The sequence below is a fragment of the Onychostoma macrolepis genome, chromosome 10 (assembly GCF_012432095.1).
Source record: "Onychostoma macrolepis isolate SWU-2019 chromosome 10, ASM1243209v1, whole genome shotgun sequence".
NCBI classification, from domain to species: domain Eukaryota; kingdom Metazoa; phylum Chordata; class Actinopteri; order Cypriniformes; family Cyprinidae; genus Onychostoma; species Onychostoma macrolepis.
The window spans coordinates 4,371,529-4,396,102 of NC_081164.1; the positions used below are offsets into that span (position 1 = coordinate 4,371,529).

A 24,574-nucleotide genomic window follows, 5' to 3' on the forward strand; every position below is an offset into this window, starting at 1 on the left:
AAATAGGCCTTTTGTGTACATAGAAAAAGTCTTAGATCTTTGAGTTCAGCTCATGAAAAATGGGGGCAAAAACAAAAGTGTTGCGTTTATAATTTTGTTCAGTGTATATATAACATATTACATGCACGCACAGTTTTATGGCAGCTTTAATCGCCTTTTTGTTAACTTCATGCCTTAACTAACCACGACATTGCATGCACGTAATTTATTTCACGCTTTGATATAAATTGAAACAGGCTACAGCACACGCTGGTTTCCTTTTCTTTGAAGCTGGAGCGCGCGTCTGAAATGTCTCTGTATTGATGTGATCGTAAAGATGTTCTGTGACTGAATAAATGCACTTCTTGTCAAGAAAAAAACAGACAGAAATAGCAGTTATGAGTGGGGTGGCCAACCCTAAGATCCGCCCCTGCATTAACGGCGTTAAAGCTGCAGTCCGTAAGTTTTGCCTCTTTAAGTATAATTATTTTTATACTTTATTCTCAAATTATTAATGTTAACAACATCAGCATTGTGTGACTATGAGTATAGTGTGTATTAGCGTGTAGATTTCAATTTCTGTACAGTCTATTCTAATTGTCATGCCATTTGAATTTCATATTAAGAAATTCTTTTAACCCAAAAAGCTAATTATTCTCCCTTCAAACTGGTTTTCTTTAAAATACAAATCTTGTGTAATCAGAAGCACATTTAAAACTGAAATATAATTTCATGCTATAGCTATAGCTATAATCCTCACATGCTATAGCCTACTAGCCGGGACAACTTCTAAAACAACAGAAAAAATAGAAGTAAAATAAAAAGGGTTTAGAAAAATAAAATTAATTAGGAAAAACATGTTTATTTTTAACCCTACTGGCAGATATTTTTTTCTTGTTTAAAGCATGAAGTCACTTGATTTTGTTACATTAATATAATTAGATGCACTAAAAAAGACAAAAATACTAAGGAAGAAAATTAAAGCTGCAAGCAGCGATGAATGGGCCCTTGCACCCGGGCTCACCGCCACCCCGTGGCCATAGAAAAACAGCGAACAGCGGGCAATATGCTTTTAAAGTGGTAAATATAGGAGGAATATGTGAAAGTAATTTATATGCCAAATTTTCTGCTGCCAACAGGTGGTGCTATGATTATAACTGATTTTTGGCAAGTAGAAGTCTTCAGGCCAGGACTCTTACCAAACATGTGAAGTTTGGGACAGATCAGACATTGCATGTTTAAGTTAGTGTAAAACAAGTCATTTACTGTTGCCAGCAGGTGGCGGTATGATTGTAACTGAATATTGGCCTTAAGATGTGTTCAGGCCAGGACTATTATAAAACGTGTGAAGTTTGGGCCAGATAAGACATTGCATGCATGAGTTACAACAACTTCCTGTGTCATGGAATTAATAACATGCTTTAGCACTTAGAAAAGTGTTGCTAGCATGTTTGACTATTATTCTAGCATGTTTAGCACACAAATGGCATAATTTACCGTGTTGCTAATAGTGCATCACTGTGTTAAATATTTCACTTCCTGTTGTCAGTAGGTGGCGCTATCACTATAACCGAATGTGAGGATGTAGATGTCTTCAGGCCAGGACTGTGATCAAACATGTGAAGTTTTGGGTAGATTGAACACTGCATGCCTGAGTTACAGCAACTTCCCGATTCACTGCATTACTAGCATGCTTTAGCACTTACGCTAGCAACACTTAGCTGTTTTAGCATGCTTGTAGCATGCTGCTAGCCTATTTATCACTTGTTGACAATTTTTAATATGCACCTAGGAGTCCATTACAGTGTTAAACATGTCACTTCCTGTTGCCAGCAGGTGGCGCTATGACTATATCTGAATATGAGCATGCAGATGTGTTCAGGACTGAACTCCTATGAAACGTGTGAAGTTTGGGGCAGATCGGACATTGCTTGCCTGAGTTACAGCAACTTCCTGTTTCATGGCGAAACATCAAACTTTGTCAGGCCCCCAGGGACACGCCCCTTGACGAAAACTCTAGATCTTCGCAATTTAATATCGCAAAGGCCTTATGATTACACTCAGCAAATTTGAAGACGATCCGATTAAAACTGTAGGAGGAGTTCGTCAAAGTACGTAGCCTGGAAATTGCAAAAACTCCACAAAAATCGAACAGGAAATTCAAAATAACGTACTTCCTGTTGGGTTTTGGATTTTGTACCAAGAGGCTTTTTTGTAGGTAATGGTGTGTTACACGTGTGTACAGATTTTCGTGCATGTACGTAAAACGTAGCTCGAGGCGCACTCTTTTGAAATATTATAGGTGGCGCTATCGAGCCATTTTGCCACACCCACTTCTGAAACCCATATCAGATGTAAATGTTCGCCAGTTCTGACCCGTGTGCAAAGTCTCATGAGTTTTGGAGCATGTTTAGGCCCTCCAAAATGCGATTCACTTTGAAGAAGAAGAAGAAGAAGAAGAAGAAGAAGAAGAAGAAGAAGAAGAAGAAGAAGAAGAAGAAGAAGAAGAAGAAGAAGAAGAAGAAGAAGAAGAAGAAGAAACGGAGCAATTCCAAGAGGGTCCTCGCACCTAATTATTTATTGAAGTACACTTCCTTTAGTCTGAGCAATAATACTAGTGAAGTTTATCTCAGTAAACACTACTAAAATCTATTAACTCAAGTGAAGCTCTCTTAGTGCATTTTTCAGTGTGTGAAAGGTGAATTCAGACTTTAAATGGACTTCATTTGGATGCCTTTCTATGTTTTTTCAACTGAAAAGGTTAACATTCATTATTCATAACAAATGATATGGGTCAATGAAACATAAATGGCAGAGCAGGACAAGACGGGTCTTTTTTGGACGCAATAGCCACATTAGGAAACGTCTGGGCGAATTCAGTCAAAAGCATCTGGACTTGGTTTATCCATTCGAATAAACCATGTCCAGATGCTTTTCAATCAATTCACAAAGATGCCTACAATGACCTGGGTGAACGAAAACCTGTGCACACATATATTAAAGAGAAAAGAGATGCTTTTTCCTCTATGAAAGAATAACAGCAATGTTCTCACCCAGGACTGAAACTGCTCACTATCTGAAGTTTCGTTCACTGCCTGTCATACTATTATTTGGGCATTTAATGCAAAGCTATGAGCAGATAAGGCCATAATGTGTCTGTGGAGATGTTGGATTGTATTCTAGACTCATATAAAAACGATATAATGAGTAGCTGAGGATAACTGTTCTTCAGGGAGTTTAGCAGCTGTGGCCGAGAGGAAGATCTCAGTGGAGTCTGAACTAGATTTGGTCATTAGTTCTCAACTGTACAAGAGTGTTTCTTCAACTATAAACCACTTTTAGCCCTGTGGACTTTTAGAAAATAAATTGCCTTAATGCATAAAACATAATTTCACTCTCACTTTAGTTTATTTGTCCAGTAAAAAGTCTCCATATGGGTCAATTACAACCGATAAAAAATAAATTAAGTTAAAAACATATAGAAATAGAAATGTAATCTTTATATTAGGTTTTTATATATTTTTAATTTAATTTAATTTAATTTAATTTAATTTAATTTAATTTAATTTAATTTAATTTAATTTAATTTAATTTAATTTAATTTAATTTAATTTAATTTAATTTAATTTAATTTAATTTAATTTAATTTAATTTAATTCAGCAAGGATGCATTCATAATCAAAATGCCAGTAAAGGCATTTATTTATTACTAAATATTTATTTTTAAATAAAAGATGTTCTTCAAAAGCTTTTACACTTAATTAAGCAGCACAGCTACTTTCAACTAACAATAATAATCAGAAATGTCTCTTGAGCAGCAAATCAGCTTATTAAAATGATTTTTGAAGGATCATGTGACACTGAAGACTTGAGTAATGATGCTGGAAATTCAGCTTTACATCACAGGAATAAATTAAATTTTATAATATATTACAATAGAAACAAATTATTTTGAATTGTAATAATATTTAATAAAATTACTGTTTTTACTGTGTTTTTGAGTAGAAGACATTTTCAAAAACATTAATACAATTTCACTGGCCCTAAAGTTTTAAACAGTAGTGTGCAGTATATAATTTTCATCATTTAACGATTCTAAAAATGTCATTTAAAATTTCATTAAGTAAAAAATAATAGATTATTTTGATTTCATATTGAATGCATGTAAATGTACACATCTGAATCAATATTTATGGAAATAACACCATAACTGAAAGATGCAATTTGTGTAAAAGTGTATATAATTTCTTTAGCAAACTACATTATTAATAGTTAATATTTGAGATATACAGGTATATAGAGTTTTTATTTTTAAGTGATTATCATTTTAAAATGGAACAAAAATAAAAGATAAATTATGTTAAAAAGTAGGAAAAAACAAGAAGCAGAAATAATATTTTTTGGTATGACATTAAACATAAAAATGTTCAATGCCAAGGTGTTAATCAGAACAAACTCATAACCCATTACTCATTAGGTAGTCATTACCTGTGCTTTTCCTTCTTCTCACCCTATTTTCCTGCAACACAGAAGCTTTTTTTTTTATTTTCTTTGCAGAACTCTTAAAAGACTAAATTCAGACTCTCTAACCCTACTGCACTTCATATTTCTAGCACAGCAAAAGGTTGTCAAACTGCACATTAAATGAATGCTCCTGTGTGTGAGGCCTCAGACCGTGTTAACAAAGTCCTTTTACATATTCACTGATGGCAGAAGCATCTCGTTATCTCTCTTCCCTTTTAAATTCGCACATCGCTAATTGTAACAGTGCGGTGGAAGCTCACGAATGCTCGGCAAATACGAGCCGAATGAAGCGAATGAATCATTTACATGATGGATGCTCTCGCTGCTGATGCACGCTGGGTAAAACAACAGCCGGGCACGTCAGTGATGTAATCAATCCAGCAGAGCACCGGTGATTATATCATCATCAAATAATGAACATTGTGGGCATTAAGTGTACGTTACAATCCATGGAGGTGCGAGAGAAGATGTCAGAGAATCAGTTTCATTAAGCGTTCCATGGAAAGCGATGATGGCTGAGTCAGTTCCAGGCAGAGCATGCTGGGAAAGGCTTATCTTACGCTATGCTGTGCATTGCAATAGGTCAGAGATTCACTGGTTTACTGGCGACAGGTGTCAGATTTGTGGCCCGACACTAAAGCTGGCATTGACAGACTATGAGAATCATCTGAGTGTGCAGCGGTCGCTCGGCTGAGGCCATAACAAGATTGGAGATGAAATCGGGCTCTGCGCTGCGTCCCATGCCAGACCCTCGGCCGCGGCGCTGAGAAGGGCGTCCAGGGTCTAGAGCGCAGCAGAAGGTGTCAATCACTCTCTGCTATCATTGCTTCTACAGGCGTGCAGTGATGCTTCACCACGAGCGGCTCTTTGACAGTGAGCGTGTGTGGCACGATGAGAATATAAATGCAGTGTACTTATATTCAGACTGATGACTACATACTCCAGTTATCACAATTTTCAGCTGTCCGTCCAGGATTAATATTTATATATTCAGATTATATCAATGTATGGACAGTTAACCCAGTGATTATTTATGTATTTGGATTTCATAAGCAAAAGTCGAACTATCTGTTTGTTTGTTTGTCTGTCTATCTATCTATCTATCTATCTATCTATCTATCTATCTATCTATCTATCTATCTATCTATCTATCTATCTATCTATCTATCTATCTATCTATCTATCCATCTATTAGGGGTAGCACGGTACATTTATTCGTACCGAACCGTCACGGTACGGGCGTCTCGATTCGGTGCATGAGGTCTTACGACGAATACAGGCAATTCACCCCCAATCCAGAAGGGGGCGCCCGCAGTAATGCAGCGCTGTTTGATAACCGCCAGCAGAAGAACAGCGAATGCCATGAGCTGCGCACTTGAAAACAAAGCTCCCTAGACAGTGACCATGTGCTGATTCTGAACGTGTCTCTCACGTTGACTGACAAGGGAGTATACTTTAAAGGCTTGCGCACTCAACTGTTTGCGAAATGGAGCTTTGTGCTCGAGTATCCTAACGTTACCTCTCTCTGTCTGTCTGTCAAACTGTCAATCAACTTTCTATCTATCTATCTATCTATCTATCTATCTATCTATCTATCTATCTATCTATCTATCTATCTATCTATCTATCTATCTATCTGTATGTCTGTCTGTCAGTCAAACAACTTTCTTTCTTTCTTTCTCGTTCTTTCTTTCTTTCTTTCTTTCTTTCTTTCTTTCTTTCTTTCTGTCAATCAACTTTCTTACTTTCTATCTATCTATCTATCTATCTATCTATCTATCTATCTATCTATCTATCTATCTATCTATCTATCTATCTATCTATCTATCTGTATGTCTGTCAAACTGTCAATCAACTTTCTTTCTTTCTTTCTCGTTCTTTCTTTCTTTCTTTCTTTCTTTCTTTCTTTCTGTCAATCAACTTTCTTACTTTCTATCTATCTATCTATCTGTCAAACTGTCAATCAACTTTCTATCTATCTATCTATCTATCTATCTATCTATCTATCTGTATGTCTGTCTGTCTGTCTGTCAAACAACTTTCTTTCTTTCTTTCTATCTGCTGTCTGTCAAACTGTCAATCAACTTTCTTTCTTTCTTTCTCGTTCTTTCTTTCTTTCTTTCTTTCTTTCTGTCAATCAACTTTCTTACTTTCTATCTATCTATCTATCTATCTATCTATCTATCTATCTATCTATCTATCTATCTATATACATATATCTGTCTGTCGTCTGTCAAACTGTCAATCAACTTTCTTACTTTCTATCTATCTATCTATCTATCTATCTATCTATCTATCTATCTATCTATCTATCTATCTATCTATCTATCTATATACATATATCTGTCTGTCTGTCAAACTGTCAATCAACTTTCTTACTTTCTATCTATCTATCTATCTATCTATCTATCTATCTATCTATCTATCTATCTATATATCTATCTATATATATATCTGTCTGTCTGTCTGTCTGTCATACTGTCAAACAACTTTCTTTCTTTTTCTTTCTGTCTTTCTATCTGTCTGTCTATCTATCTATTTATCTGTCTGTCTGTCTGTTTGTCTGTTTGTCTGTCTATCTGTCTATCTATCCTGAATAAGCTTCTTCAGTAAGTGTAGTTCAGCCACACCCTGAGTTTACATTCACAGCAGCGTTTTAAGAGCACATATCCCAGATATAATCACCCAGAGAGTAATATTGCTCATGAATAATTCATCAGCCTGATGAGTCACGCCCGCATTTCCCATTACCAAGGAAAAATATTTAAAGCATTTTTGCAGCATTGAGTAAAGAGCTATCAGAGAGCTTAATCCGCAAGCAATTAGCCTAAAACACCTCGACAGTTTTACTTGAGGCCACGAGTCATTTTAACATTCATTCTCGAACCACATTGCACAGCTGACATGCAACGCTGAGCCGAAGACAATGCCACAAGTTACTGAGCAGAGGGCAGTAAAAAAGGAAGGGAGCATCTTTCCCTGCCTCCTTTTTATTGTTCTCCATGGAAACAAGACAAGTGGTAACACCTCCCATATGTGGGGGAAAAGGCTCATTGCTGATTTTCCCCCACTTCTCCTCTATGATTGCAATATCAGATGCATTCTCTTACCGTGCCATCCCATTGAATAGGGGAAGGAGATCTCAAAGAGGTTGTCATATTTCGTCAGGAGTCTTTTCATTATGGATGCCAGACCTGCGGGAAAGGAAAGAGAGTGAACAATAAAAAAAGGTTCAACTGGGAAGAACTGACTTCAATTTTACACCAATATTGCTTGGGTTTTATCCAGCCTGGTTTCATTACAGACGCCATGCACTTCACCCGAGCGCCTTTCATTGCCAGGAGGTGCATTCATTTTGTTTTTCAGCCAAACAAAACTAGACTCACACACAGAGCCACCAAAACTAAGATGGATGGTTTGCGTCTCCCTTGCTAAATGAAATGACAACATGTATCGCTTCAGAAAGAAGCAACCTTTTGACCGCTTCAGTCAGTAAATTGCATTTGTCCTTCAAAAGTGATTCATGATTTCAAGACATGCTGGTGAACGCAAGCTTGTTTTTCCCAGGAAAACAACAGCTGCCTTGGTAATTTAAAAAATAATGACAGTAAAATCAGGGCTCAGATTTAATAAACTTTGATAGTGGAACAGCTGAGCCAAAAACAGCATCACGCTTCTTGGTCCAACAAGTTAAAAGAAAGTTTGACAATATTTATAACAAGATGTTGCTTTTGGGTAGTTGCACCTTTATGGCATCATGTGGCTAAGTAGATACATATTTCTGCTTGCAACCCAGAGGATACAGGTTTAAACCCTTCAAAAACATCAGATGACAGATGGATTTGCAGAATCCAGGTGGAAAATATAATAAAAATTAAAAAATGGAATTTATAGTATAACTCAGAATGTGACAGAATTTGGTAAATTTTGGATAATAAATATAAAAGTTAATATGTAAAAGTTAATATAAAAGTTGCAATATGGTGATATTGTCATGCTAGTGACTGTGAATGTTAAAGCACAAAATGAGCTATTTAATTATTAATTTTATTATTATTATTATTATATTAAATATATTACTATTGTAGAGTAGAAAGTATTTCTCAAAGTAATAAAAATAATACAAATATTAAAATTGTATTTAAGGAATTATCACATAATTGTTCTTCCATTCATTTTAACAGTAAACATCTGTTGTGCAGCACTTTGTTTGCCATAAAAATGAAAAGGAATTGTTAAATTTTAATTTTATTACATTTTAAAAGATTAATGAAATTGTTTTATGCTTACATTTAATGGGCACTGTTTTGATAATAGGTTTGTATTGAATGAATTTCTGAGAAGATAAAATATTTCATAGGGCTTTATTTTTGTGAAAATTTAAATAAATATTTAAATGGTTAAATTAAATTGAACAGATGTGCTTTTTATTATTAAAGGGGAAAATGTGTAAAAAATAAAATGGGGGGGGGGATTTCATAAGGCTTTAAAATTGTAATTTTAATAAATTTAATTAAATTTTTAATTGTTTTACCTTTTAATACATTGCTGTTACATTGTAAAAGTTTCATTATTTAAATTAAGTAAACATGTTTTTCGATTACTAACATTTAATTTAACCATTAAATAAAAAAAAAATAAAAAATAAAAAAAAATTTTTTAGGAAAAAATAAAATAAAACTAGATTAAAAATAGATTAGAAAATAGAAAAAAAATTAAAAAAAGACTCCATTCACAATACGGGGTGAATTTGCAATTTCTAGCAATTGTGGTAGCAGTTATTTAGTGTTATAACCAAGCATATCGCATTATTAACCAAGCATTATGGCTTCCCAATAATCCCCATCCACTTGATTGGCTCTATGACACTCTCTCCTCTCCACCTGTAGCTGGTGTGTGGTGAGCACACTGGCGCCGTTGTCCTGTGGCTGCCGTCGCATCATCCAAGTGGATGCTGCACACTGGTGGTGGTTGAGGAGAGACCCCCCACATGATTGTAAAGCGCTTTGGGTGTATTGCAATACACATTAAAAGCGCTATATAAATGCCTCATTCATTCATTCATTCATTCATATCCAAAGATGCAATGCAATCAAGTGCACATTCAACATTTTTAAGAGCCAATACAGGTCAGAGTGGATAAGTGATGCTGTACAGTCCTAGTAAAGTATGGCAGATAGCAGTAATCTGCTGCATCACTGCATGTAATGCCCAAATGTTTTGCAATCACAAAGCCAAATGTATTCAGACCACCTCCCGAGTTCATTTGCAAAGTACACAAGTAAGTCTAATTCTTGTGAACAACTTTCCAGAAACAAATCAAGTGTAAAAACGCCCTTTGTTAGTTCGGATAAGAAAGCGTGTGCTAACTAAGCAATAATGAGTTACAGGCATTCAAATGAAGCCTTTTGGTCTGAAAAGAGTTGGCGTAAAAACTGCTGAGAGCTCCGGCACTTACTCAGGGAAATGTTTGGTTTGTCAGCCGATAAAATAGATTACATGCTAGGCTGGAAGTCTGTGATCCTCAGGCAGTCTCCTCGACTGGAACAATGGGAGAGCGTCACAGCTCACAGACAATTCAAAACCATTTCCCAATCTCCATGTTAAACAAGAGCTGATGAGGCCTATTTTCATCTACATTATACATTAGACTGTTCATCTGCATGATTGATGCATTTTTATGTGCATATATCAGAAAGATTGAGCAAATGGTCTCGGTGCAAATGATGAAATACATTAGAGGATTTGAAATGAAGGATTTTCAGCAGGGATTGGCTGAGTTATCAAATGTAGGTCTACTGACGTCATGGAAAGTTTGTTAAATGCAATAGTCAGAACAGTTTGAACCCCACAAAGGGAATTATCACTACTGTGGCACTGATGAAGACATTTGCTGTCTCCATTGTGAAAAAGTAGTTCACTTTAGTATACAAATAAAAAGAGTACTTATTACTAAAACAATACACTTTAAAATAATAGACTTCTGAGAACATGTGAGCTGAATTTATAAATTTGTGACAAAAAAAACAAATATAAAAATCAGGAGTTTAAGTGTCATCTGGTGGATATTTTTGGAATAATGCCTAAACAAATTCTCAATTTTTGTGATGTCAACTTCAAGTTTGGAACATAAAATAACAGACTTTTGAGAACATGTGAGATCTCGTTTACATATCGACCAACCCAATATACCAAGCACAGCGCAAATTAGCGTAGTTGCAAATAAAGAGTAAAGAAATAAAGAAGCCACAGTATGCTGAAAAGAATCGGAGGCAAAAAAATGAAGGGTTGCAAGAAGTTTTGATAGACCTGATATTGCGTGATTCCTAGTCCTGAAGAAATTAAAAATAACATGGCTTGGAAAACGATATGTCCGGATTATGCGTTCTTCTGGATTTCCAAATAAATTAATACATGTGGAAAAAGTCCTCTCCCTTCTACCACGCGCTCTCTGTTCTTTGCAGTGCCTCCTCTAGCACCAGTAACTGCAGCCATTTCAAGCGCAAAATAGTTTAAGACATGCTTTTTTGGGCGATAAATAATGGCGCAACTGCCAGTTATTTGACGAGCGCAAATGTTAGTAAATCTCGTTGTGTGATTCATTTGAATACTCTCCTCCCTTACATTTTAGAAGGCGATTAGTCACCAGAAGAGACAGACGGCAGTGCGTAAGTGTTTTAATACTCATTCTTAGCTCTGTTGTTTAAATTAATTCCTTGCTGCTAGGAAAGAATAGTTCGTTTCCTACCTATTTCTAGTCTGCTTTTTCGTTGTGGTTTATATTTTTGATTGCACTTACTGATCATTATAATAACTGCCCTTTAGCTTAAACTCCTTTCCTGCACTTAAGTGCGAAGTGTTAGTTTCGATTTGAGCCATTGCCCTGCGATTGGCTGGTGGTTGTGCTAATTAAAAGGCAACGTAATACTGCTAACCTACGCCCTATCTCTACATCTTCCACTACACCTCTGGCTTTCTCTGTGGGTCTCTGGAATTGTCAGTCAGCCGTCAACAAAGCTGACTTCATTTCTGCCTTTTCTTTAAAATCCACTCTCAGCATCTTGGGCTTGACTGAGACCTGGATTCGTCCAGAAGACTCAGCAACCCCAGCTGCTCTCTCTACTAATTTCTCTTTCTCTCATACTTCGCGTCAAGTTGGTCGGGGTGGGGGTACTGGCCTGCTCGTTTCACACAATTGGAAATACTCAACCCACTCTACCCTTTGCAATTACAACTCATTTGAATGTCATGCCATTACTGTATCAGCTCGATAAAACTCCAGATTGTGGTAATCTACCGTCCCCTGGACAAATTCTAGCCACCTTCCTAGAGGAGCTGGACGGGTTGTTGTCCTCTTTGTGGAGGATGGCATTCCACTCTTAGTCTTTGGTGATTTCAACATTCACCTAGACAAGCCTTATGCTACAGACTTCCACTCGCTACTAGCTTCATTTGATCTCAATCGCCTTACCACTACTAGCACGCACAAATCAGGCAACCAACTTGATTTAATTTACACGCAATTGTACTGCAGATAACATTCTGGTACAACCGCTACATATCTCGGACCATTTCTTCATTACATTTACACTACATTTTGCTACCCGTGGGCCACCGACCCCCCTACCGGTTACTTTTAGACGAAACCTGCGCTCCCTTTCTCCTTCCCATCTTTCCTCTGTAGTATCCTCCTCTCTTCCCTCACCTACCCATTTCTCATCTCTGGATGTAAACGCAGCTACTGAAACTTTATGCTCTACTTTAACTTCTTGTCTAGACGACATTTGTCCTCTCTCCTCTAGGTCAGCACGGACTGCCCCTTCTAACCCCTGGTTATCTGATGTTCTTCGTGAACATCGGACTAAACTCAGGGCGGCAGAGAGAAAATGGCGCAAATCAAACAACCCGTCGGACCTGAGTAGGTATCAGTCTCTGCTCTCATCTTTCTCTGCTGATGTCCACACTGCCAAATCCTCACATTTCCACAACAAGATCAACAGCGCTCCAGACATGCGTAATCTCTTCAGAACATTTAATTCTCTCCTCTGTCCCCCTCCACCACCTCCCACCACTTCTATTACAGCTGATGACTTTGCTACTTTTTTTACAGACAAAACTAGATCGATCAGTGATCAGTTCTCACCTCCACGCACACAGGACCCCCAACCAGCCACTTCCACTGCTAAACCTCCCATTTTCTCCTTCTGTCCCCTGACGGAGGCTGAAGTATCCAAACTTCTCCTCTCCAACCATCCTACAACATGTCCTCTTGACCCAATCCCTCGCACCTTCTGCAAGCAATCTCTCCCACGCCTACCAACACTCACACACATCATCAACACATCCCTCCTCACAGGCATCTTCCCCACTGCGTTCAAGCAGGCTCGGGTAACCCCACTGCTCAAAAAACCTACATTAAACACTTCTCTTATAGAAAACTATAGACCTGTCTCTCTCCTTCCATTCATAGCGAAAACACTTGAACGTGTTGTCTTCAACCAGGTCTCATTGTTTCTTTCACAGAACAACAAACTGGACGCTAAACAGTCAGGTTTCAGGAGTGGCCATTCAACTGAGACTGCACTTCTCTCGGTCACTGAAACCCTGCGAATTGCAAAAGCCCATTCCAAATCATCAGTCCTCATTCTGCTGGATCTATCTGCCGCGTTTGACACTGTCAATCATCAGATACTCCTCTCCATTCTCTCATCACTGGGCATCGCTGGAATTCCACTTCGCTGGTTTGAATCCTATCTCACTGGTAGGTCTTTCAGGGTGGCCTGGGAAGGGGAGGTATCCAAAGCACATACACTGGTCACTGGGGTTCCTCAGGGATCGGTTCTTGGACCCTCCTCTTCTCCACATACACTACATCACTGGGTCCCATCATACAGGCACATGGATTCTCCTACCACTGCTATGCTGATGACACACAGCTCTATCTCTCTTTTCAACCAGATGATCCAACGGTAGCTGCAAGGATCTCAGGTTGCCTGGCAGACATCTCGGCATGGATGAAAGAACATCACCTCCAGCTCAACCTGGCAAAGACTGAGCTTCTTGTCTTTCCTGCCGCTCCAACTCTACAGCATGACATCACGATCCAGTTAGGTTCATCAACAATTACCCCATCAACTTCGGTCAGAAATCTTGGTGTAATCTTTGATGACCAGCTGACCTTCAAAGACCACATTGCAAAGACTGCTCGATCTTGCAGGTTTGCACTACACAACATCAGAAAGATCAGGCCCTTTCTGACGGAGCATGCTGCACAACTTCTTGTCCAGGCCCTTGTCATTTCTAGGCTGGACTACTGCAATGCTCTTCTGGCTGGACTTCCATCAAACACAGTCAAACCTCTACAAATGATTCAGAATGCGGCGGCACGACTGGTCTTCAAGGAACCCAAAAGAGCCCATGTTACACCTCTCTTTATCTCATTGCATTGGCTACCAATCGCAGCTCGCATCAAGTTCAAGACACTGATGCTTGCTCATAGAACAACCACAGGCTCAGCACCCGCCTACATGCACTCACTATTAAGAATCTACATCCCCTCCAGAAGTCTGAGATCTGCTAGTGAGCGACGCCTCGTGGTACCATCACAAAGAGGCTCAAAATCACTCTCCAGAACATTCTCGTTCACCATTCCTGGCTGGTGGAATGATCTTCCCACCCATATTCGAGTACTGGATCCCTGTCAATCTTCAAGCAACAGCTGAAAACTCATCTCTTTCGACACTACTTGACTTCAACCTACACATAAAAAAAAAAAAAAAAAAAAAAAAATCTTTCTCCTTACTTATTCCTTCCCTTGCTAGCTTGTACTTATTTAAACAATGCCTGAGACTTGGTGTTACAAGCACTTCCTTTGTCGGATTGCCTCTTCAAGATGAATCGCTTCATGTGTTCCCCAAATTGTAAGTCGCTTTGGATAAAAGCGTCTGCAAAATGACTAAATGTAAATGTAAATGTACATTTTGTGTCTTAAAGGGAAACTCCTACAAATGCATATTCAATAAGGTCAGGCGCAAAAATAACTGTGTCCACGCCTTTTTAGCGCTAATTCTTCACTGCGCGTCTTTAGTAGATCCTGACAATACTACTTTAACGCCAAAAGACGGTTTGCACTGGTGCAAGCTGTTAATAAAACTGGCCCATGATTGCATGTTAAGTGCAATTAAATTAAAATGTTTGACCCACTTCAGTAGGAATTAATACATATTTTTATGTAATTGTATAATTATATTGTCTTTGAAATATGGTTAGTTTACTGTTGAACGTATGGTAAATTAAAGTATATTAATGTCAAGTATTTAAATGTATTTGTAATTACATGTAATGTTGAAGTTGCAATTTAGTACATTCAAAAATAAAATATTAACACCCTACAGTTAAGATTATAATCAAGTATTTTACATGTGCTTTAGTATGCTAGTCAACACATCAAAAAGAGTCTACTTCTTTAAAGCATGACAAAAGATTATTACAAAATAATGATTTAAAATGTACTTTAACATCAAACTTTCAATTTTACATTTATTAAGAAGTGCAGTGGACTTGCTTAAAGTACACTTAAGTGGTCTTTTATTTCTTTAACATTGTAGTATCTGCAAGTTCAGTTTATTAAACTATACTTTAACCTGTTCGGTCTTCATTTATTGCCTTTTTTCCATATCACATGTGTTTGTAATCATACTAAATTAGATATCATTTGAAAGCTTAAACATTCAAAATGCATTCTATCATTCAAACTATTTTGAAATCAGACGTTGCGTTACCATGGAAACGGTACCTTAAATCCTTTCAGCGGGTTCCTCCCCCTGGTGTGTGGTGTCAAGTGTCATTTTACAAAATTCACTACAATATTATACAATCAAAACTTATTCTAATCTTAACAAAACACATATTGTTGAAAAGGTCTAAGTATCAATTTTCCATATTCGGTGACTATTTTGTGATGGAAGTAATACTGTGACAAAAATGTATAAATTTGTGACAGGAAAATGTATTTTTCTCAGAAGAATCAATGACGTTTTGGTGTCATGCTATTTTTGGAATAAGTTCAGTAACCTCAATTTTTGTGATATCAACTTCAAGTTTGGAACATTACTTAGTTAGACATATGGCGTTGATTTTGTAACAACTTTAGATTCCAAAATACTAAAATGACATGTTTTAGTACAGTACATTTTCTTTACAGTAAACTCAAACTTTACACTGTCTTTTTTTTTTATATTTTCACTTCAGCAATAATCTGCTGGTCTTCAAAAGAGACTAACATTAGGTTCAAAGCATTCATGAATTAAAACCAACTGCATTTTCACATCAATGTTCACTACAAGTGCACATTCAATACTATCAAAGGGATAGTTCACCCAGAAATGAAAATGCTGTCATTAATTACTCACCTTCATGTCGTTCCAAACCCGCAAGACCTTCGTTCATCTTCAGAACATAAATGCAGATATTTTTGATAAAATCCGAAAGCTCTCTGACCCTCCCATAGACAGCAAGGGTACTAACACGATCAAGGTCCAGAAACATAGCAAGGACATTGGTAAAATAGTACATGTGACATCAGGGCTTCAACCGTAATTTTAGGAAGCTACGAGAATACTTTTTGTGTGCGAAAAAAAAAAAAAAAAACTTTATTCAACAATTCTTCTCCTCCTCATCACGTATGCTGTGGTGTGCCACCATTCATCAGTCGTTATTTTTGTTTTCTTTGCACACAAAAAGTATTCTCGTAGATTCCTAAAATTACGGTTAAACACCTGATGTCACATGGACTATTTTTACCGATGTCCTTGCTACGTTTCTGTCGTGTTAATCGTGTTAGGACCTTTGCTGTCTATGGGAGGGTCAGAGAGCTCTCGGATTTTATCAGCAATATCTTAATGTGTGTTCTGAAGATAAACAGACGTCTTAGGGGTTTGGACAACCTGGTCTCATAAAAATACGTACCTCCGCACTTTTTGTGCGACACCATTTTACGTACCTTGCTGCACGTTTCGCCGCAGTTTCAAATAGAAATGTCCACTGAGTGGCGCTAAAACACAGGTTCAATATGTGAACCCTGGCACGTTTTTATTACGTAGATATTGGTACATATTGCTGTTTTTTATTACGTTGCTTCAGATACTTATCGCGGGGACTGTCACTAAAGGTTAATACTCTATCCTGTTGGAAATATGCCCTACACCAAATCCAGCCCTAAACCTACCCGATAGTGTTAACAAATGCAAAACTGATATAAAAATGTATTAGCTGATGCAACTGTGCCATTTGAACTTCCTTTTACGTAGATTTTAACTGCTTTGTTCAAACCGGTGCTTCTCGTCTCCTAAGTCCATCTTCGTACTCTGTGAGCTACCGAACAAACTTATCATCTATGAAAACCCAAAAATATGAAGCTGGATGTGTGCGACGCTAACGATCAAAAGCATCAGTTTTCAAATTTCCCAGCATATTAATATTGTTTTGAAGTCTTAGCATGATATTCTTCAAGTAATTAGAGGTCGACCGATAGTGGATTTTACCGATACCGATAGCTAGGTTGGATCCCGCTGGCCGATACCGATTAATCAACCGATAGTTTTCAAAATGGATACTGAAAGAAAGCTAGTGCTTTACTATTTTTTTTTTTTTAAAAAGCAGTACTGAACCATACTTTGTAAATGAATAAACATATTAATATTATTTACTATATTGATCATTAAAGTTATTTTATAGTTTGCTAATGTTAAAAGAAGAAACTCTAAAATTTAAAAATGTAGCCTATTAGTAGCTAATAGTGAATGTTGAAATGAACACACTCTAACAAGGAACGATACTTCTACAGTTTTCATTAATGCTACGAATGGACTCTTATTGTTAAGTGTTACCATTTAATTTCAACAATCATGCTTAAAATGGCCATTTTTAAATATCTACACAAGGCCATAGCATTAAAATTACATACATATGGATATTGTAAGTGTACTAACACACTTTATTTGCTTCTATTTTTTAACACTTGATGATTATCTAATCCCAAAAAAAAAAAAGTTAGTCACGCACCGGGCAAAAGCGCAGCGCTGCGTCTAGGAGAACTCAGAGGTATCACACACACACACACCAGACGCTTTGTGTTCAATTCAAGTGGCGGTCTAAAACAATTTATTTAATCACCAAACTGACATAAGTTTGCATCAAGAATGAACAATGTGGCATAAATTAATTTGAAGTTCGGTGTTTAAAAAAACAGAGCAAGCGGAAAGAGAAAGCGCGATCTATTACAGCTCTATATGAAGCAGACAGACTTTATTAGTGCCACAGAAAGACAAACGTTTTGCTGAAAAATGCAATAGATAATTTATAGCTTAGGGTGAAGTCATTATGTACATTCACAATGATTTGGGACAAATATAATGTAATTTAATAGAGAACTATGTGAATGGCGCTCTGTTCCGCTGCAGGCTTTTCTGGCGGCTGTATTTAAATGTGCGTCTGGAGTTTCCCGCTCTGTGAATCGGTCAACCTCTACAAGTAATTGTGAGAAAATTACGCTTTATTAATCGCAACTCTGTAAATTTGTGTGAAAGTGTTCATTTATTTTGGAAACTGCAGTGATATGTACTTATTGGTACGTATTTAATGTCACGCTAAAAAGTGCACCCAGGTACGTAAATGCCATGAGACCAGGTAGGGTTTGGAACAACATGAGGGTGAGTAATTAATGACAGAATTTTCATTTTTTGGTGAACTATCCCTTTAAGTGCACTTCTTTTATTTAAGAGATTATTGTGGTGTCAACTATTTCAGAAAAAAAGAAACAACTGCTGCTGGTTGTTTTTATGTCAGTCAGACTGACCAGAATGCGCTGCAAAGTGGATCAGGTTTTTTACTAATCCGGTTAGCGCATTTGACGTCACTTCATGTTTCCTTCAAACGCTGAAACCAAACACAGTGTGTGAAAGTTTCTATAAAGCTCATGAATATTTAAAAAGACAAGTGTTCTTTAGATCATAACTGGTCTGTTGCAAGCATTATACATTTGCCTCTGCAATTCGAAGCGGTATATTCACGAAATTGGATTAGCTCGGTTAGTTATCCTCACAAACATAAAAGGCGATAGATTCCAGAAAGAAAGAATATTCCACAAAAGCATCAACATGTGTCATCAAGCCTTCAAACTACAATTCAAAACAGTGCTTTATCAGAAAAACAAACAATATCCCTCGAGTCTGAAAGCGTCAGAATGTTGACTGGGTGACGGCCTCTGTAATTGGCAGGCTCAAAGCGGTGTTGTGATCTAGTGTGGTTCCCCGCCGCTCTTTCTGACAACAGCTGACCTGCTCGGTAATTACCCTGACGTTTATTTACATACTGGATTAAGTCTGTCAGAACTAAGCCTGCGAGCGTGAGAGACGCGTATCCAGGAGGTGAATGTTTATCTGGTGTCACAGCTTCACTTCGAAAGCCTCTCCTTTACTTTTTCTGGCACTGACAGGGCAACTTTAATAACAACTGAGAAGTGCGTAGGTGTGTATGAGTGTGTGTCTACATGTGTCAGGTCCGACGCGGGAAAAGGGCACTGGGCGATGTGACAAGGAAGACGTGAGGTTTTAAGAAGATATTTTGTCAAAGTAGACGTGAGGAAGAGATACAGCGAGGTGTCTTTAAAGGTTCAGACAGAAATGTTAAGCACAGACGGTGAACCAAAGGGAGTTTCTAAATGTGAGTTCTCTCCCGTGGCTCTCTTCGTGACTGACAGAATTTACAGCGTAAAAATAAATTTGACTGTGAGGGGAAAAACATCCTCATAATTCAGTCCAAATGGAATGACTATAAAGTCACGGCCAAAAGTAAAATGAACACAATAAATTTAGCTGAACTGTGATATATTTTGCTATTTTTGTGCTATTGAGATTTATACACACGTGTACTGCAGAACAAAATGTAACCAATGGCCGACTAAAGTATGTACGTGTCTGTATGTATTAGTGCTGTCAAGAGATTAATTGCAATTAAATCGCATACAAAATAAAAGTTTGTTTTTACATAATATATGTGTGTGCTGTGTATATTTATTATGTATATTTACATAATATTATGTTAACAGACTTTTATTTTGGATGTGATTAATCATGATTAATAATTTGACAGAACTAGTCTATGTGTATGTATGTATATAAGTTTTTTATTTTATTTATAATAAATAATACATAATTAAACTTTCCACCAATGGTAAGTGTTGCTAAGTATGCAAATAAAGGTCATAATATAATATAATATAATATAATATAATATAATATAATATAATATAATATAATATAATATAATATAATATAATATAATATAATATAATATAATATAATAATAAATATAATTAATATAATATAATATAATATATAAATTCATAAAATCCTCTCTCTAAAAATAAAAGAATGTGCACACACAAATAATTGTACAAAAATAATTATATAATGTTAAAATTGTATATATAAATGTACATATAAATACAGAATATATATCTTTATTTTATTATTATTATTATTATTATGTGCTAAGAGTGCCTCAGTGACCTTTAATGAAATTATGAAATTATTGCTGAAATTAAATGATAATCAATTAAATTATTTATTTTGCTACACCTATCAATGATGAAAATTTAAATAAATAAATATTTAGTGATTATCTTCAAATTTGCAGACACACATTATCATTTTGACTAATATCAACAGTAATATTCTTATATCGCATATTATATTGTTATAATGTAAACACAAAGTCTTACTGTCTCTCTCTTGGGCAGTGAGGTCAGGGAGACGGAGGACATGTCGTCGTGGCAACAGCAGCGTCTGAAATGGCCAAGTCGCCCAATATGGCACCACCACCAACCAGTGCTCGTTTTCCACTACCACACGCTCCTGTGTGAGCAGAGACCAAACAGTTCATCAAGTACAAACAATATATCACGCTAGTTATTCAAATTTCCAAAGGCCAAGGATGACGTTTCACCTTAGCTACTCTAAATGCTATTGAACAACACTTTCCAAACATGAGACTGTGCTATGTAGCTTTAAAGTCAATCACATACTCTATGTACTTCAAGTATACAAGCATGAATTCTTAGCACATTCAAGTGCACACTCAAGTGCCTTTTAGATGCTTTCCACAAATGAAAGCCGAGATACACGTTCAAAACTAAATGAAGATTAGTAAATGATGCCAGAAATCTCAATTTTGGGTGAACTATCCCTTTAAAGGACACCATTGCATTTTGTATCTTATGGACACCAAGGCTGACTAAGTGACCGAATAAATTCAAAGCATTTGTGATTCTATATATATGTATATATATATATATATATATATATATATATATATATATATATATATATATATATTCTGATTCACAAATGCTCAGCTCTTCAGAATGACAGACATACAGAGTCGTCTTCTGTGTGCCTGTGAGCTTTGCACAGTTGAATTTTGGCTCATTCGTCAATGCAAATGCATTCAAACTTCACCAGATTAGTTGGATGGACTCTGTGGACTGTAATTTTCAGCTCATTCTACTGCAGGATTCATGTGTTCTGGCTTGGCCATTGCTGAATGCCAACTTTCTTTTGTTCAAGTTATTTCTTCATAGTTTTATTGTGTTCATACACATCTCTGGCAGACTGAATCAGGTTTTCTTGGATGATCTGCTAGTATCTGACTCTATTCTTGTTGCATCCGATGGCTTCAATTTTGTATGTTTGTATGGTAAGGGAAATTTATAGAGCATTTTAAGAAAAAAATTGGAATTCAAAGCCAAAAAAGCTTATCTATTGACCAAAAAAAGCATAATTCAGAAAATAACTCCTGACCACTTTTTAAAATGAAGTAATTTTTGAATTGTAACATCAGTTTTGTATTGTTAACATTACCATTGACATTAGTTGACCATTAAAGTTGGTTTGCGCTATAGCCAGCGCTTTGCTTTCAGGTCATCAAGACCACAAAATGTCCTTCCAAAGGTTTTCAGGTTTCATTAAATGACTTCTAAACTCTAGACATGACTCAGTGCTGGCCTTAAAAGCTGTTTCTTCTAAACACTCACCAGAACTGCTGAAGATATTGTTGATGTCTGGACACTTTCTCTCATTTCAGCCAAAGAGCTCTGAAAGGCTGTCAGTGTTATAGCTGGACTCTCGCTCACATCTCTTCAATTGCTCCACTTCTGGTAGCTCAATTTTGCACGACAGTCTGGTTTGTGCCACATATTTGTTACACTGGACTTTCTAATGTTTCTGAAATAAGGTTAACACCTTTGCCAATTTTTTTATAACCATCTCCAGCTTTTTTTCCCCCAATAAACTTCATTATGACAGCAGGGCCTTTGTGAAACCTCATGTGAAATAAAAATCTGTACCATCAGAACCACCAAAAACTCCTCTTCCATTGTGCAATGGTTATGAGAAATACTAACCAAAATATAGCTGCAAGCAGCAATTACTGGGGTTCAAGCACTTTAAGGCCTTTAAGCACATGTGTAAAAAATGAGTTACATTTTATTTAGCAAGATCAGACTCAGATCATAGATGAACAAGACCATTTGCAGCCAATAGAGGCAATTTCCTAAGTAAACACAATTAAAAAAAAAAAAACTTTTTAACAGTTATAGCACCACCTATGATCCAATCTCCATGAAACTTACATGAACATGCTTATTTAGAATCGTATGTCGCATTTGCTCACCTACTTTCATGAAATTCTGAGTTTTAATTTGGGAGATATAGGCTTTTGCTTGAACTTGACCACTCCCCTTTTCTAAGCAACCCTGTCATAGCTACCAAAGGGTAAATTTCAATGTTTTTTTTTTTTGTTTTGTTTTTTGGTAATTATTGATCTAGAGAGAGTCCAGAGATTAATGCTGCAGTGCTTCGATTAAGTTTGAGTGAAAAACCTAGGACTAGTTGGCAGAAGTAGGTTTTTAAAATAATTGTGAATATTTAATGAATGATTTTGAGGCAAAATTGCTGGGTGTGATGAGATCTATCAAATAATATACATATCAAATAATATATCTGTGAAACACCACATGATTAGAGAGGCATAAAACTTGTTAGCACCACCTAGTGGCCGATTTCTTTCAAAATTCCTACAGGCCTTTAGGGCCATGAGTCGAACTTGCCCACAAGGTTCGTTTCGATCAGCCTCTGTTAACCTTATGTAATAGGTGTTCAAAATGCATTGGCCAATGGCGGCCATGTTTTTTGAGATACAGAAATGTCCTCATAAACACTTGTGGGACTTTGGATAAACACATTGCATACCAATTTCGAAGTCAATCAAACTAAAGGGTTTGTAGTTATAGCCATTTTTATGTTTTTTTATGAACTAGTTCGCAACAGTAAGTTTTTCAAAATATCCAAAATACTTGAAAATGTAGCCAAGGTGACAATAAATCCGAGGCGTTGTGAGCCAAGGATTCCAATGATATAAAATACACTTCGGCCTGCAACGGTTTAGGAGTTATGAGCAATTTCGTACTTTTGATCACTGTAGCGCCCCCGTAAGGCCAATTAGGACGAGCCTTGGTGACATTGTTGAATACTACCATCCCTCCAAGTTTCAAGTCTCTAAAACTTATGGTTTGGTCTCCCTGATCACTTTTAGGTGAAGAATGCTGATCCTTGGACATTCTAACAATTATAATAGGGTCTCAGCGCTATGCACTTGAACCCTTAAAAATGCACAGACAGACTCACATTTTGTGTATCACAAGTGTACCATCTAAGCAACTTCGACTTACTATTTTTACCATACTGTGTACTTATGGACACTATGTATGTATACTTAGGATCTTGCACATACTGCATGGAGGGAATGTGTCACCATCAGCCCAAACATTGAGTTTAGAAACAAACAAAGCATCTCCAGTCAGGCAGCTACACATCTAGCCACCTCTAAAATTTGATTAGCCACTACAAAATACAAAACAATGATTGACTGTCTCCCAAGTCATCACTATAACTGCTTATGACCCTGTAAATTGGTGCAGAAAGCAGTGTCATTATTGTCATCAGTGAATCCATTATACTGCACAAGTTGGTTTCCATTGGATTTAAAGTATTTTTATTACATTTGATTCTGTTCATAGTTGAATACCAGCATTCTGAGCCCAAGTAGACTAAAATTCAAATGTTGTTGTTGTTTTTTCTTTTATCTAGCATACATTTCTATTCAACATTTCTATTTTTAACATTATGCTAAAATATAATTTTGTAATGTAAATTCCTGTATTGTAAAACTGAATTTTCAGCATCATTACTCCAGTCGTCAGTGTCACATGATCCTTCAGAAATCATTCTAATATGCTGATTTGCTGCTCAAAAAACATTTATTTAACATCACAGCAATGTTGAAAACAAATGTTGTGCTGCTTCATGTTTTTGTGGAAACAAAATTACTTTTTTTCAATGTTCTTTGATCAATGGAAAGTTCAAAATAACAGCATTTATTTATTGCAATAATGCTTTGAGATGCACTGAAATTCCTTCATTTTGTTTCCCATAGAAAAATAACAGTATATTAGTTTGGAATAACATGAATAATCAGAAGTCTGAAGACAGAAGGTGCTTAATTACCAAGGAATTTGACTTGGTCACAGGAGCTTCCAGTGCAGACTCAATGATAGCATTTCATTTTTAGTGAATACAGTTGGTGAACCCCAAACTTTTATTCCTAAAAGTAGGGGTTTAACTGTACACAGAATTGATGGTTTGGTGCATACTCTGGTTTTGAAGTCACGGTTGGGTATGTTTTCAGTAAAGCAGAGGGAACAAACCAAAAATAAAACGTATTTTTTATTTATTTATTTATTTTTATTTAGAGACTCTCTTTAGTAAACCACTGTTGTTTAATAAAAAAGTCTGTCATTGCTGCTGCAAAAGGTTGCAACACACTCTTCATACTGCAGTTTATGGCACTGTTGTAAACTGGGGAAGATATTTGAAGTGCTTCCACTTTTGCATACAAAATATTGTAGGAAAATGTATCTTTCAGAATTGTTGCGCTTTTATTCTATTGCGCTCTG

General features: G+C 36.5%; 1 protein-coding gene across 2 annotated transcripts in view; it reads right to left on the minus strand.

Moving 5' to 3' along the window:
• galt (galactose-1-phosphate uridylyltransferase) overlaps positions 1 to 24,574 on the minus strand; it is a 127,979-nt gene that overhangs the window by 39,798 nt on the left and 63,607 nt on the right. For both annotated transcript variants that reach the window (XM_058789143.1, XM_058789142.1), the window contains exons 8-9: positions 20,285 to 20,417; positions 7,614 to 7,697 (exon numbers count right to left, since the gene is read on the minus strand). In XM_058789143.1, the coding sequence (XP_058645126.1) occupies positions 7,614 to 7,697; positions 20,285 to 20,417 (217 nt within the window). The remainder of the gene's footprint in view (positions 1 to 7,613; positions 7,698 to 20,284; positions 20,418 to 24,574) is intronic.